This window comes from Salvelinus namaycush, chromosome 2, assembly GCF_016432855.1.
Source record: "Salvelinus namaycush isolate Seneca chromosome 2, SaNama_1.0, whole genome shotgun sequence".
Taxonomy (NCBI): domain Eukaryota; kingdom Metazoa; phylum Chordata; class Actinopteri; order Salmoniformes; family Salmonidae; genus Salvelinus; species Salvelinus namaycush.
In genome coordinates, this window is record NC_052308.1 from 51,040,968 (window position 1) to 51,057,667 (window position 16,700).

Sequence of the window (16,700 nt, forward strand, 5' to 3'; positions counted from 1 at the left end):
TGTCTATCTCTGATAAGCTACCCAGGAAAGGGCTGAAAATAGCCCATATTAATATATGTTGCCTTTAGAAATAAGGTTAATGAAATCAATAACTTGCTAACATCATGACATTCATATATTAGCAATTTCTGAGACTTACTTAGATAATTCATTTGATGATACATCAGTAGCAATACAAGTATAGAAGAGACAGAAATGCTTATGGGGGAGGTGATGCTGTATATATTCAGAGCCATATCCCTGTAACGCTTAGAGAAGATCTTATGTCAAGTGTTATTGAAGTGTTGTGGTTGCAGGTTCACTTGGCACATCTAAAGCCTTTTCTTTTGGTGTATTGCTATAGGCCACCAAGTGCTAACAGTCAGTATCTAAATAATGTGTGAAATGCTTGATAGTGTATGTGACAAACAGAGAGGTCTACTTTCTTGGGGACCTGAATATTGACTGGTTTTCATCAAGCTGTCCCCTCAAGAGGAAGCTTCTTACTGTAACCTGTGCCTGTAATCTGGTTCAGGTTATTATTCAACCTACCAGGGTGTTTACAAACAATACACGAACAAGATCATCCACATGTATCGATCACACTTTGTTCTTAACTTCATATGGCTGCAATCCGGCTAACGGGATCGATATGACAACAGCCAGTCGAAGTGCAGGGCGCCAAATTCAAAAAGCAGAAATCTCATAATTAAAATTCCTCAAACATACATCTCTGTGTCTTATATCATTTTAAAGGTAATCTTGTTGTTAATCCCACAAGTGTCTGATTTTCAAATATGCTTTTCAGCGAAAGCACTACAAATGATTATGTTAGGTCACACCAAACCACAATAAGCACAGCCATTTTTCCAGCGAAAGATAGAAGTCACAAAAAGCAGAAATATAGCTAAAATTAATCACTAACCTTTGATCTTCATCAGATGACACTCATAGGACTTCATGTTACACAATACATGCATGTTTTGTTTGATAAAGTTCATATTTATATAAAAAAAATCTGAGTTTACATTGGCGCGTTACATTCACTAGTTTCAAAAATATCCTGGAGGTCATTTTGCAGGGCTCTGGCAGTGTTCCTCCTTGCACAAAGGCGGAGGTAGCGGTCCTGCTGCTGGGTTGTTGCCCTCCTACGGCCTCCTCCACGTCTCCTGATGTACTGGCCTGTCTCCTGGTAGCGCCTCCATGCTCTGGACACTACGCTGACAGACACAGCAAACCTTCTTGCCACAGCTCGCATTGATGTGCCATCCTGGATGAGCTGCACTACCTGAGCCACTTGTGTGGGTTGTAGACTCCGTCTCATGCTACCACGAGTGAAAGCACCGCCAGCATTCAAAAGTGACCAAAACATCAGCCAGGAAGCATAGGAACTGAGAAGTGGTCTGTGGTCAACACCTGCAGAACCACTCCTTTATTGGGGGTGTCTTGCTAATTGCCTATAATTTCCACCTTTTGTCTATTCCATTGCACAACAGCATGTGAAATTTATTGTCAATCAGTGTTGCTTTCTAAGTGGACAGTTTGATTTCACAGAAATGTGATTGACTTGGAGTTACATTGTGTTGTTTAAGTGTTCCCTTAATTTTTTTGCGCAGTGTATAAGAATCAATGTGTTGAAAATCCCAAATTGTTTGCATAGTTAACTTACACACAGCTCTGACACATACACTTATCCCACCAGACATACCATCAGGGGTCTTTTCACAGTCCCCAAGTCCTTATTGCATGGAACTTCCTTCCATCTCATATTGCTCAAATAAACAGCAAACCTGGTTTCAAAACACAGATAAAAAACACCTCGCGGCACAACGACTCTCCCCGATTTGACCTAGATTTGTCAGTTTGTGTGTATGCATTGATATCTAGGCTAGGTGTGCCTTTTAAAAAAAAAATCGATGTAGTTCTGTCCTTGAGCTGTGCTTGTCTTTTGATGTTCTGTATTATGTCATTCTGTATTATGTTTTGTGTGGACCCCAGGAAGAGTAGCTGCTGCCTTTGCAACAGCTAATGGGGATCCTAATAAAATACCAAGTACCGAATGTGTGATATTCATACTGCATATTTATTTTCTACAACTCTTTGCGTGCACACTGCGTGAAACCACATACAGTGCATTTGGAAAGTATACCCCATAATGACAAAGCAAAAGCAGGTTCTTAAATGTTTGCGAATGTGTTAAATTAAAAACAGGAATACCTTATTTACAAAAGTATTCAGACCCTTTGCTATGTTACTCAAAATTGAGCTCAGCTGCATCCTGTTTCCATTGATCATCCTTGAGATGTTTCTAAAACTTGATTGGATTCTACCTGTTGCAAATGCAATTGATTGGACATGATTTGGAAAGGCACACAACTGTCTATATAAGGTCCCATAGCTGACAGTGCATGTCGGAGCAAAAACCAAGCCATGAGGACGAAGGAATTGTCCTTAGCGCTCCGAGACAGGATTGTGTCGAGGCACAAATCTGAGGCACAAATTTTATTCAGCTTTGTTCAATTGTATTCTTCATACTATAAAAAAATGACACGGAATAGTAAGTAAATCTTCTCTGCTAAATTAACTAGTGCAGCCCATAGCCATTTGGCATATCCACATCAGGACCTAACATAAGGACAACTCAGAGTATGCTATTATTTTCTTCTGAAATAGATGACATTTTCTTCATGCTTCTTTAGACTTGTCTAAAATAAATAATGGATTTAGGAGGTGTGAAAGCCAGGAGATGCTAAATATGTATGTTAATTAACTAATTTTGTGAAAACCACAGCCCTAGTCTCCACACGTTATTGGATTGTCAACATTGCAGAACCAAAAATGGGTCTCTGTTGAAGGTTGTGGGTGTTCCAGCAGGACAACAACCCAAACACACATCAAAAAGCACCCAGGAACAGTTCAAGAATAAACACTGAACTGTTCTGGAGTGTCCAGCGACGACTCCGAATTCCATCAAACCTATGGCGAGATGTGAAAACAGCAGTTAGTGGAAGGCACCACTCGAGTGGGCCAAAGAAGAAGCTCTTTAATGGGTACAAGAAGGCACTTTTTTTTGTTATCTCAAGTATTAGTTCCTGGGTGCCATTTTGTTTTAGTTAGCTTAATTAGGCTAACATTGTATTTAAAAAATGGTTCTGAAATGGGGAATTATTTAAGAAAGGTACAGGGGTGCCAATATATTTGGCCACCACTATCTTAGTATTAGGCTTAGGTTATTTATTGTTTTGTGATTGTAAGTAACTATGTTCCATTGAGATTTGGAAAAGTATTATTTACTAGGGCTGGGAATTGCCAGTCACCTCACGATACAATATTATCACGATATTTAGGTGCCGATACGATTATGTATTGTGATTTTCAGAATGCTATTTGTATTGCGATTCAATACTGTGATTTTGAGATTCCATGGTCCAAATATAATGCTCACTATATGTCTGCTGCAGAGGGACAAGAGAGAGCCATGAGAAAATTAGTTTTGATCAGTCATGGAAATAAAAGCTCCCTATTTAAAAAGTAGATGGAGAACAAGCTATGAAGGAAAAATACAGAAGTTTTGGTGCAGGTACAGACAACTAGCGCAAAAATAATATTGCGATATTGTCAAAATAATACTATACGGTATATTGTCAAAAATATCCCGATATGTAACTATTCCCCCCCCATCACCTTCTTGCTTCATGTCCTTGTTGTTGTGGCTCTAAAGTACACAAAATACATGTTTATATGTTCTATATTTGCATTGAACATTGCGAATAAAATACAAGACTGCATACCCGTATGGGAGTTTAGAATCCCTACATGTGTTTTCCTTTCATAAACCATCCCCGTAATGTTAAACTAATGGATTCAAATAAGATACTCAAAAGCATAACATATGTCATGAAAATAATGTATAAGAATGTTGGGGCTTAACTAAACCTTCTCTTGGTTGCAGTGTGGCGACCCGTTCAAAGACGAAAGCCTTGTCGTCCTCAACGGGACCAAGGAAGAGGTGGATAAACTGAGGGAGAAAATGGAGGAGAAGAGGGCCAAGGCCAAGGCAACAAAGGTACACATTCGTAGAGTTTTCTAATAAAAAATGTAGACCTGCATTGATGTCAGTGAAAATCGTACTTACTGTAAGTGGAAGTAAAGGTTCTCCCCTTACCGGAATGTCAGTTACCTGGAATTTACTGTAACATTAACCACGTTTCCATCCAACCATTTCATGCGGATTAATTACATGATGCATAAAAAAAAGTAATGGGCTGATGGAAACATGAAATGCCGGTACAGTTGTATAAATGCCAACAGACAATTAGTTCGTTCGACAAGGTGGAATCTTTTTGTGTCGGTAAAATGAATTGTGCGAGAAATGGCGGTGGAAACGATTTTATTCGCACATATTGATATATTGTGTGGCGATATGTTGTGTGGTCCTCCCACTACGGTTTGGGAAAGCGTGCAGTTTATTAGGCTACGGATAACTTTTTTAAATTTTTATCATTAACTTGAATGTGAATGTGCAAGGTGATGAGCTTGATGCTTCTTTCTAATAAATATCCAGGGTCTTATTCTGGTGACATTATGATCCATGCTTGACTGCCGTTTGACAAATACAAATAATATCACTCTTATCCATAATAATCTTATAATGTAGGTAGCCTACCAGCACTGTATCTGCGAGCTGTTGGCTAGAGCGCATATGCCAAGACCAGAGTGGGCACATTTTCTAAACAAGTTTTTGTGACTAAACCATCAGTAGAGTTGAAAATGCGATGGAAACCCATTTAACTTGTATTTTTCATTCGGTGCATGGGAATTTAGCAACAAAAGTTATTTTTATGTGCACTTTGTCATAACGCAGAGCCTTTTATCCGCAAAAGGTCAGTTTGATGGAAACAAGTCTCTGGTGGGAAAATGTCCATATTGTTTGATGCAGATTGGATGGAAACCGAGCTATTTATCTTTTTTTTTTGTAGAAATCAAAGAAGAACAAAGTTGCTGAGACTGTTGCCAAGCCATCTGACTCAAAAGGTAGGAAGTGACAATGATTCTTGACAAATATCATATTTTGGTTTTATATACACACAGGCAGAAATTGGTGCAACCAGTTTGCAGAATGAATTAGTTTTGCTTTTCTATTTTGATATTGCCCCCCGCCTAGCTCAGTTGCCACCCACTTAAAATAATTTGGACTTTCAATGGAATTGATTAACATTTTTGGGATACCCGTGTAGCGCTCCTGACAAATTGTTTTCTCAATTTCAATTGAAATCTATGGGAAACACAGGTGTAAATACCATTTAAAAAAGCATAACATGCCAATCATATCAATCTTCAGTCATCTAAGGTTATGTCTGACAGAGATCTACATAGTGATGGAAAATATGTCCACAACGGCCAATGACATGAGCTAGCAAAGTAACCATGCAAAGCTTGACCTTATTAGTTGCTCAAACACCAATTGCTCATATTTGTTTTGGCTGCTTTTGGTTGCGTGATAGAACACATTACAATGTATTATGTAGACTTGGATTGTGTTCCAAACGGCACCCTATTGCACTTATTTTGACCAGGGCCCATACGGCTCTGGTCAAAATTAGAGCACAATATAGGCAATAGGGTGCCGTTCTGTATTGCTTAGTCTGTATGTATGTGTATAGGTTTGTTCCTTATTGGTTAGTTATTTATTTGATAATGCCCGAGAAGCTGGTGTTTGGAGGATATATTGTAGAGGGCCCGGCAAACCGTAACAATATATTCTCCAAACACCTGCTTCGAGGGCATTATCGTTTTTATACACCGGGTTACCAACATATTCAAATAATGATTTACATATTTTCATGAACTTTTTTTCATACTATTTAATCCTTCCACAATACATAGTCCCGACACAAATCAAGGGTTGCTACCCAAACCGGCTGGACGTTCGTTCTATCGGTTCGAGTTCCAGAGACGCAACCCAGTCATTGTCTTTTTGTTCTGCATCTATGGACGCAACCGAGTTGTTCGTTCTAAATGTTCCAATGCCATACTGGCTGGCAACATTCTTATCCCATGCTTGCTAGCTAGCCAACTACAGCTAACTTACAGTAATGTCAAACATTGCAGCCAGAATAACAGCAAAGTAGCTGCATTTGCGTTTGTTTAAGCTGTTTTGAAGTGATATCTATTTAAATACAGTGTATTCGGAAAGTTCTCCGACACCTTGACTTTTTCTACATTTTGTTACCTTACAGCCTTATTCTAAAATGGATTAAATAGTTTTTTCCCCCTCATCAATATATACACAATACCCCCATAATGACAAAGCATTTAGAAATATTTGCAAACTGGAATAACATTTACATAAGTATTCAGACCCTTTACTCAGTACTTTGTTGAAGCACCTTTGGCAGCGATTACAGCCTCGATTCTTCTTGGGTATGACGCTACAAGCTGCACACCTGTATTTGGGGAGTTTCCCCCAGTCTTCTTTGCAGAGCCCCTCAAGCTCTGTCAGGTTGGATGGGGAGGGTCGCTGCACAGCTATTTTCAGGCCTCTACAGAGATGTTCAAGCCCGGTTTCTGGCTAGGCCACTCAAGGACATTCAGAGACTTGGCCCGAAGCCACACACTTGTTTAAATCCAAGATGGCGTAGCAGTCAGACGTCTTTTGTCCTTCGTCTTGTCGTGTCCCATGTATATACCTTTTTTATATATTTTTCTTCGCATATCTTCTTTTTTTTTTTTTTACTCAACTTCAAAACACTCTCCTGCAACCCGCCTCACCCAATGTGGTGGGGATCTGTTTTTTTTATAAAGTATTTTTATTCACCTCGAATCTGGAATCCCCCAACAGAAGCTAGCTAGCTCAGTAGCTAGTAGTCAGCTAACCACTGCTAGCGGTCATCAGCTAACCATTAGCTCGGAAAGTTCTCGCACGTTTGTACAACGCGACTCAAACCAGAGCATACCGGACCTATTTTCTACCGCAAGCTCTGGATTTTTTCATCTGGATCATCGCAGCTAGCCAGCTGCTATCCGAGTGACTGCTGGCTAACGTCGGTCATGGAGCAAGCACCAATTAGCCTGTAGCTAGCCCATGCTAGGCCCTTTCACCCGGCTAGCTAAAGAGGCCCATCAGCCACTCCTGGGCTACAATACCCGGACCCCTTCTACTGCCGGTACGGGGCACGGAACCCCGCCGATCCTTTGCGACTACGACGTAATCTGCTTGAGGGGGTACTCAGCTGGCCTCTACATCGCGACGTCCCCTGAATGCCCATCCACTAGCTGTCTAGAGCATATTGGACTGTTAGCTGTATAGATCCATCGGCCAATTTCTCAGGCCACTATACCTATTTTGCCAATTTGGACATAGACCCCACTGCTACTCGGAACCCTACTAATCCATCACGACTGGTCTATCGACTTCACAGCACGTGGAGGCTGAACAGACTTTCCTCTGTCGAGACGTCCCTCTAAGGCCCTTCTGCTAGCTTGCTAGCCATGGCCTGCTAGCTGTCTGAATCGCCGTGTCTCCAGCCAGCCCAACCACTCACTGGACCCCTATTGATCACCCGGCTACGCATGCCTCTCCTTAATATCAATATGCCTTGTCCATTACTGTCCTGGTTAGTGATTATTGTCTTATTTCACTGTAGAGCCTCTAGCCCTGCTCATTATGCCTTAACCTACCATTTAGTTCCACCTCCCACATATGCAGTGACATCACCTGGTTTAAACGTCGCTAGAGACAATATCTCTCTCATCATTACTTAATGCTTAGTTTTACCTCCAATGTACTCACATACTACCATACCTCTGTCTGTACATTATGCCTTGAATCTATTCTATCGTGCCCAGAAACATGCTCCTTTTACTCTGCTCTGAACACACTAGATGACCAGTCCTGATAGCCTTTAGCCATACCCTTATCCTACTCTTCCTCTGGTGATGGAGGTTAATCCAGGCCCTGCAGTGCCTAGCTCCACTCCTACTCCCCAGGTGCTCTCATTTGTTGACTTCTGTAAACGTAAAAGCCTTGGTATCATGCATGTTAACATTAGAAGCCTCCTCCCTAAGTTTGTTTTATTCACTGCTTTAGCACACTCTGCCAACCCGGATGTCCTAGCCGTGTCTGAATCCTGGCTTAGGAAGACCACCAAAACCCCTGAAATTTCCATCCCTAACTATAACATTTCCCGACAAGATAGAACTACCAAAGGGGGCGGTGTTTTAATCTACTGCAGTTCGAGCTTCTTCTTTTAACAATTCACCTTTCCAGAAACAAGTCTCTCACCGTTGCCGCTTGCTATAGACCACCCTCTGCCCCCAGCTGTGCTCTGGACACCATATGTGAATTGATTGCCCCCATCTATCTTCAGAGCTCGTGCTGCTAGGTGACCTAAACTGTGACATGCTTAACACCCCAGCCATTACAATCTAAGCTGATGCTCTCAATCTCACACAAATGATCAATGAACCCACCAGGTACAACCCCAAATCCATAAACACGGGCACCCTCATAGATATCATCCTAACCAAGATCTCAAACAATCGCTGCCTCATTGCCTGCATCCGTAATGGGTCTACGGTCAAACGACCACCCCTCATCACTGTCAAACGCTCACTAAAACACTTCAGCGAGCAGGCCTTTCTAATCGACCTGGCCCGGGTATCCTGGAAGGATATTGACCTCATCCCGTCAGTAGAGGATGCCTGTTTATTCTTTAAAAGTGTCATCCTCACCATCTTAAATAAGCATGCCTCGTTCAAAAACTTTAGAACCAGGAACAGATATAGCCCTTGGTTCTCTCCAGACCTGACTGCCCTTGACCAGCACAATAACATCCTGTGGCGTTCTGCATTAGCATCGAACAGCCCCCGGGATATGCAACTTTTCAGGGAAGTTAGGAACAAATATACACAGGCAGTTAGGAAAGCTAAGGCTAGCTTTTTCAACCAGAAATTTGCATCCTGTAGCACAAACTCAAAAAAGTTCTGGGACACTGTAAAGTCTATGGAGAATAAGAGCACCACCTCCCAGCTGCCCACTGCAGTGAGGCTAGGAAACACTGTCACCCCGATAAATCCACTATAATTGAGAATTTCAATAAGCATTTTTATACGGCTGGCCATGCTTTCCACCTGGCTACCCCTACCCCGATCAACAGCCCTCCACCCCCCCTCATAACCGCCATCGATAAGAGACATTACTGTGCAGCCGTATTCATCGACCTGGCTAAGGCTTTCGACTCTGTCAATCACAACATTCTTTTTGGCAGACTCAACAGCCTTGGTTTCTCAAATGATTGCCTCGCCTGATCCACCAACTACTTCTCAGATAGTTCGGTGTGTCAAATCGGAGGGCCTGTTGTCCGGACCTTTGGCAGTCTATGGGGGTGCCACAGGGTTCAATACTCGGGCCGACTCTTTTCTCTGTATACATCAATGATGTCGCTCTTGCTGCTGGTGATTTCTTTGATCCACCTCTACGCAGACGACACCATTCTGTATACCTCTGGCCCTTTGGACACTGGGTTAACTAACCTCTTGACAAGCTTCAATGCCATACAACACTCCTTTCATGGCCTCCAACTGCTCTTAAATGCAAGTAAAACTAAATGCATGCTCTTCAACCAATCGCTGTCCGCACCTGCCCGCCCGTCCAGCATCACTACTCTGGACGGTTCAGACTTAGAATGTGTGGACAACTACAAATACCTAGGTGTCTGGTTAGACTGTAAACTCTCCTTCCAGACTCACATTAAACATCTCCAAACTAAAATTAAATCTAGAATCGGCTTCCTATTTCGCAACAAAGCATCCTTCACTCATGCTGCCAAACATACCCTCGTAAAACTGACCATCCTATCGATCCTCGACTTCGGCAATGTCATTTACAAAATAGCCTCCAACATTTTACTCAACAAATTGGATGCAGTCTATCACAGTGCCATCCAATTTGTCACCAAAGCCCCATATACTACCCACCACTGCGACCTGTACGCTCTCGTTGGCTGGCCCTCGCTTCATACTCGTCGCCAAACCCACTGGTTCCAGGTCATCTACAGGTCTCTGCTAGGTAAAGCCCCGCCTTACCTCAGCTCACTGGTCACCATAGCAGCACCCACCCGTAGCACACGCTCCAACAGGATCTCACTGGTCCCCCCCAAAGCCAATTCTTCCTTTGTCCGCCTCTCCTTCCAGTTCTCTGTGGCCAATGACTGGAACGAACTGCAAAAATCACTGAAGCTGGAGACTCTTACCTCCCTCACTAGCTTTAAACACCAGCTGTCAGAGCAGCTCACATCACTGCACCTGTACATAGCCAATCTGTAAATAGCCCATCCAATCTACCTCATACCCATACTGTATTTATTTATTTTGCTCCTTTGCACCCCAGTATCTCTACTTGCACATTCATCTTCTGCACATTCTACCATTCCAGTGTTTAATTGCTATATTGTAATTACTTTGCCACCGTGGCCTATTTATTGCCTTACCTCCCTTATCCTACCTCATTTGCACATGCTGTATTTGGACTTTTCTACTGTATTATTGATTGTATGTTTGTTTATTCCATGTGTAACTCTGTTGTTGTATGTGTCGAACTGCTTTGCTTTATCTTGGCCAGGTCGCAGTTGCAAATGAGAACTTGTTCTCAACTAGCCTACCTGGTTAAATAAAGGTTAAATAAAAAATTATAAAAAATAAAACTCCTGCGCTGTCTTGGCTGTGTGCTAAGGGTTGTTGTCCTGTTGGAAGGTGAACCTTCTCCCCAGTCTGGGGTTCTGAGCGCTCTGGAGCAGGTTTTCATCAAGGATCTCTCTGTATTTTGCTCCGTTCATCTTTTCCTCAAGCCTGACTAGTCTCCCAGTCCCTTCTGCTGAAAAATATCCCCACAGCATGAAGCTGCCACCACCACCATGCTTCACCGTAGGGATGGTGCCAGGTTTCCTCCAGACGTGATGCTTGGCATTCAGGCCAAAGAGTTCAATCTTGGCTTCATCAGACCAGAGAATCTTCTTTATTATAGTCAGAGTTTTTTAGGTGCCTCTTGGCATACTCCAAGCGGGCTGTCATGTGCCTTTTACTGAGGAGTGGCATCCATCTGGCTACTATGATTGGTGGAGTGCTGCAGAGATGGTTGTCCTTCGGGAAGGTTCTCCCATCACCACAGAGGAACTCTGGAGCTCTGTCAGAGTGAACATCAGGTTATTGGTCTTGGTGGTTCTAAACTTGTTCCTTGGACATTCAATGCTGCAGAAATGTGTTGGTACCCTTCCCCAGATCTGTGCCTCGACACAATCCTGTCTCGGAGCTCTACGGACAATTCCTTCAACCTCATGGCTTGTTTTTTGTGCTGACATGCACTTTCAACTGTGGGACCTTATATAGACAAGTGTGTGCCTTTTCAAAATCATGCCCAATCAATTGAATTTACCACAGGTGGACTCCAATGAAGTTGTAGAAACATCAAAGATGATCATTAGAAACAGGATGCACCTGAGCTCAATTCGAGTCTTATAGCAAAGGGTCTGAAAACTTATGTAAATAAGGTATTTCTGTTTTTGTTTTTTAAGAAATGTGCTATAATTTCTAAACCGGTTTTGGCTTTGTCATTATGGGGTATTAAGTGTAGATTGAGGAAAAACAATTATTTAATCAAACAAAATGTGGAAACAGTCAAGGGGTCTGAATACTTTCCGACTGCGCTGTACATCCATAACAATGAGCTAACGATGTGCGATTTTCCCCCATGCGCACAAAATATGCTCTTCAGGACACTGTTGTTCAGAGAAGCTAGCCAACAACACAGCTAACACAATTTCAAACTGGAGCTGGAAAGACCGCAAACTAGCTGCACTTCGTTTTGTGTGACCTGTTTTCTATTAAAAGGTCTTTGTATATATCCATAAAAATGACACTGATTCATGATTTCAACTGGCTGAGAAAAGCTGCCTGTGTCTTATCCCGACTCCGTTCATTACTATGGGACAGCTGGCGATGTAATTTGAATATTGAAACAATGTTGCAAATGTTCGGAGAGACAGACAGCAAGGTTTATACAAATCTCTGCTGTTGAAAACAAAATGTTAGTCTAAAAGAAATTAGATAATGTCTAGATTCTTTTTATAGTGGACATCAAGTTTTTAAATGCATGGCTGGGCTGATGAGACAGTGGATTGCGTGGTCAGATGGAACAGCGTAAATAGGCATGGTAGCTTGTGGAATAGACATCAGCTGGAATGCACTTTGAGCACATAGTGGTTAGAAACAGAAGGTCCATGTTAGCCTTTATGCAACGGATGGGAATAATCCTGACTACTAATTGGTTAAAACCGCATTCCAGCCAATGTCCATTCCATAAGTTACCACCCTCCAAACACCAGCTTCTCGGGCATTGCCACTTAAATTTTGCTCTCAAGCTAACCTATAGCTTCAATGAGAAAATGTCTTGATCTGAGGTAGATAGATATTCGTCAGGTCAAAATTTGTTTTTGTAATGGTTAAAGACCCACTCCAGCCTACTTTGATTAGCTTTTGGAACATACATAATGTATTCATCATATTCACACTATTGTCAAAGATTGTACCTCTCTTTTCAGACACAGACAGGAGCTTCATGAAATGTTTCGGAAACATTCTGTTTTTCTCCCCAAAATGCCAGTGTGTTATAGATGTTTGTTAAAATGTTCTATGTATTTCTTGTTACCATTCATCTTCTTTGTTCCTATATAGAAAATCCAGAGTCCACTGAAACTGTTTCTTCAGAGGGCCAAACTTCAACACAAAATGGTGGAGACAACAGCCAGCCAGGTATTTGTGGTTTATTTTACTATGGAGGGATACAAACACATTAAAGAGATACTTCAGGATTTTGAAGCCCTTTATCTACTTCCCCAGAGTCAGATGAGCTCATGGATACCATTTATACACTGCTCAAAAAAATAAAGGGAACACTAAAATAACACAACCTAGATCTGAATGAATGAAATATTCTTATTAAATACTTTTTTCTTTACATAGTTGAATGTGCTGACAACAAAATCACACAAAAAGTATCAATGGAAATCAAATTTATCAACCCATGGCGGTCTGGATTTGGAGTCACACTCAAAATTAAAGTGGAAAACCACACTACAGGCTGATCCAACTTTGATGTAATGTCCTTAAAACAAGTCAAAATGAGGCTCAGTAGTGTGTGTGGCCTCCACGTGCCTGTATGACCTCCCTACAACGCCTGGGCATGCTCCTGATGAGGTGGCGGATGGTCTCCTGAGGGATCTCCTCCCATACCTTGACTAAAGCATCCGCCAACTCCTGGACAGTCTGTGGTGCAACGTGGCGTTGGTGGATGGAGCGAGACATGATGTCCCAGATGTGCTCAATTGGATTCAGGTCTGGGGAACGGGCGGGCCAGTCCATAGCATCAATGCTTTCCTCTTGCAGGAACTGCTGACACACTCCAGCCACATGAGGTCTAGCATTGTCTTACATTAGGAGGAACCCAGGGCCAACCACACCAGCATATGGTCTCACAAGGGGTCTGAGGATCTCATCTCGGTACCTAATGGCAGTCAGGCTACCTCTGGCGAGCACATGGAGGGCTGTGCGGCCCCCCCAAAGAAATGCCACCCCACACCATGACTGACCCACCGCCAAACCGGTCATGCTGGAGGATGTTGCAGGCAGCAGAACGTTCTCCACGGCGTCTCCAGACTCTGTCACGTCTGTCACATGCTCAGTGTGAACCTGCTTTCATCTGTGAAGAGCACAGGGCGCCAGTGGCGAATTTGCCAATCTTGGTGTTCTCTGGCAAATGCCAAACGTCCTGCACGGTGTTGGGCTGTAAGCACAACCCCCACCTGTGGACGTCGGGCCCTCATACCACCCTCATGGAGTCTGTTTCTGACCGTTTGAGCAGACACGTGCACATTTGTGGCCTGCTGGAGGTCATTTTGCAGGGCTCTGGCAGTGCTCCTCCTGCTCCTCCTTGCACAAAGGCGGAGGTAGCGGTCCTGCTGCTGGGTTGTTGCCCTCCTACGGCCTCCTCCACGTCTCCTGATGTACTGGCCTGTCTCCTGGTAGCGCCTCCATGCTCTGGACACTACGCTGACAGACACAGCAAACCTTCTTGCCACAGTTCGCATTGATGTGCCATCCTGGATGAGCTGCACTACCTGAGCCACTTGTGTGTGTTGTAGACTCCGTCTCATGCTACCACTAGAGTGAAAGCACCGCCAGCATTCAAAAGTGACCAAAACATCAGCCAGGAAGCATAGGAACTGAGAAGTGGTCTGTGGTCACCACCTGCAGAACCACTCCTTTATTGGGGGTGTCTTGCTAATTGCCTATAATTTCCACCTGTTGTCTATGCCATTTGCACAACGTATTGTCAATCAGTGTTGCTTCCTAAGTGGACGGTTTGATTTCACAGAAGTGTGATTGACTTGGAGTTACATTGTGTTGTTTAAGTGTTCCCTTAATTTTTTTGAGCAGTGTATTTCTCTGCAGGAAGGAACTTAGCATTGGCTGGTGAAACTACCTCTAACTAGCATTAACTCAATGACTGGAAGTCTATGGTATGTACTAGCATGCTACCAGTTACTATAGACTGCCAGTCATTGCGCTAATTCTAGTTAGTGCAATTGCTAACGATAGGTATTGCCTTTCAGACACTATAACCTCTCCTTACAGTTCATAACTCATCAGCATGATGTTTCTAACGTTATAACTGTCATTGTAATATTGAGGAAGGCACTAAACCCTTAAAGTGTGTGTGTGTGTGTGTTTATTTGGAGGGGTTGAGATAGGCAGAAGACCAATTTCCATTTGGCCCCAAAAAATATTTTATTTTATCCTACACAATTAATGGTAATTTTGTCTTCTCCCGCTAGCAGTCCCTGAACCCCCTGCTTCTTCCAGCACCAAGGTGGTTACACCCTCAGCGGCAACCGGAAGCAAGAGGTCCATCCAGACCATGGAAGAGAAGTCGGAGACCTACAAATCTCTCTTCACCAGCCACAGTTCAGCTAAACGCACCAAAGACCAGACGTCCAACTGGGTCACCCATACCCCCTACCATTTCTAAATGACTTCACCTCCCAAATTACCATCACCACCAAGTGGTCATGGGAGGCAACACACAACCAGGTTGTGTATTTGAAGGGTATCTATAAAAGGTTATTCATAACACATTCATAACCCATACTTAATACATTCATTAGAAGTACGTGAGCATTTCATAACTGCTTATGTCAACAACCGCAAGTTGAAAGTTCAAATTTCTGTGACAAAGGCAATATCAACTTGCTACTGCTTATGAATGTGTAATATGTGGGTTATGAAGCCTATGTCGGTATCCTTCAAGTAAAGTCTTAAGGAATTTGACATTTTTCTTATAGCTATTCTTGGCTCAGGCTAACGAATCAATAGCCTATAGTATGCACTATTAATGCTCCTTTTTCTAAGGAATGGCTGTATTATATGTAGGTCTTATCTAGGTATCTATGGATGATGTAGATTTGGCAAGTCATTATGGTTTGCTATGCAATATGACATACATGTTTTGAAATTATATCACAAGGGCCTAGTTTATCTTTTTTGTATAGGATGTGGAATAGTGAGTTTTTGTAGTGTATATTCAAAACATGCTTTCCATAAGCTCATTACTTATTTAAACTTAAACTCATTACTTATGTCTATACTCAATTTTAATGTTTCCTCCAAATAGCTTGTCACCCACCACCTGTCAAAATATAGATGGGAGGGAAAAAAAGATTGTTTTATTCACATGTGCATATTTCATTTTTATTTAAATAGTTACCTTTGATGTATTTTTTTCCGCTTATGTTTGTTCAACCCAAACAATGTCAAAATAAAGAAGTCCTTTTACTTAAAAAATTCATTATTTTTTATATTGAACAACATATTATAGTAGTGTGTACAAGTGAATGTGCATTAGGTCGACTCAATACGGGATTTTTTTGTTGTCCCTTTCAATTTGTATTTTGGGTGTATCGCCAAACTACTGTACATCACCTTTTCATGACACTGCAGGTGTTTTTCAGGTTTAAGGGTGGGTTTATAGGATTTAAGGTATATTTGGGTTTCAATTATAGTAGCCTACTTTTAGTACACGACCATGAAAGTGTAAATCACAGGTGTCAAACTCATTCCACGGGGGGCCGAGTGTCTGCGGGTTTTCGCTCCTCCCTTGTACTTGATTGATGAATTAACATCACTAATTAGTTAGGAACTCCCCACACCTGGTTGTCTAGGGCTTTATTGAAAGGAAAAACCAAAAACCTGCAGACACTAGGCCCTCCGTGGAATGAGTTTGACACCCCTGGTGTAAATGAACCCAAAAGAGCAAATGTGTAATTTAAGTCACACGAAGGTGTCAAGGCTTTAATAATTCCTGTCACAAGATGGCAGCAGAGTTGTAACTTTGCCTTAGATTCTACTTAGAGTAGTAGAACTCTGGAACTCTACTCTGCGGATAACTAGATTATACTAATTTAGGATATGACCACTGGAAAAAGTCGCATTGGGGAATTCTGTTTCTCATGCAAGTAAATTAATGAAATACAGTATGTGTGTAGGCCTACTCTTTCGATGAAAGACTATGAGGAAACCCCCTCAACGTTTCAATTTGATGTAGCCTATTCCCTATAGGCCTGTCTACATACTCCGAGCTTCAATTTTCATTCTTACAAAATCCCATGCCC

The 16,700-nt window shown here is 42.3% G+C and overlaps 1 protein-coding gene across 4 annotated transcripts in view; it reads left to right on the plus strand.

Annotated features, from left to right (window-relative positions):
* The window catches only part of LOC120064397 (replication termination factor 2-like), a 34,705-nt gene extending 18,815 nt beyond the window's left edge, over positions 1–15,890 (plus strand). For 3 of the 4 annotated variants that reach the window (XM_039014955.1, XM_039014980.1, XM_039014972.1), the window contains exons 6-9: positions 3,932–4,045; positions 4,959–5,013; positions 12,709–12,786; positions 14,868–15,890. In XM_039014955.1, coding sequence (XP_038870883.1) covers positions 3,932–4,045; positions 4,959–5,013; positions 12,709–12,786; positions 14,868–15,061 — 441 coding nt within the window. In that variant the 3' untranslated portion in view covers positions 15,062–15,890. The remainder of the gene's footprint in view (positions 1–3,931; positions 4,046–4,958; positions 5,014–12,708; positions 12,787–14,867) is intronic. The other variant, XM_039014963.1, reaches the window with a different exon arrangement.
* The last annotated feature ends 810 nt before the right edge of the window (positions 15,891–16,700 follow it).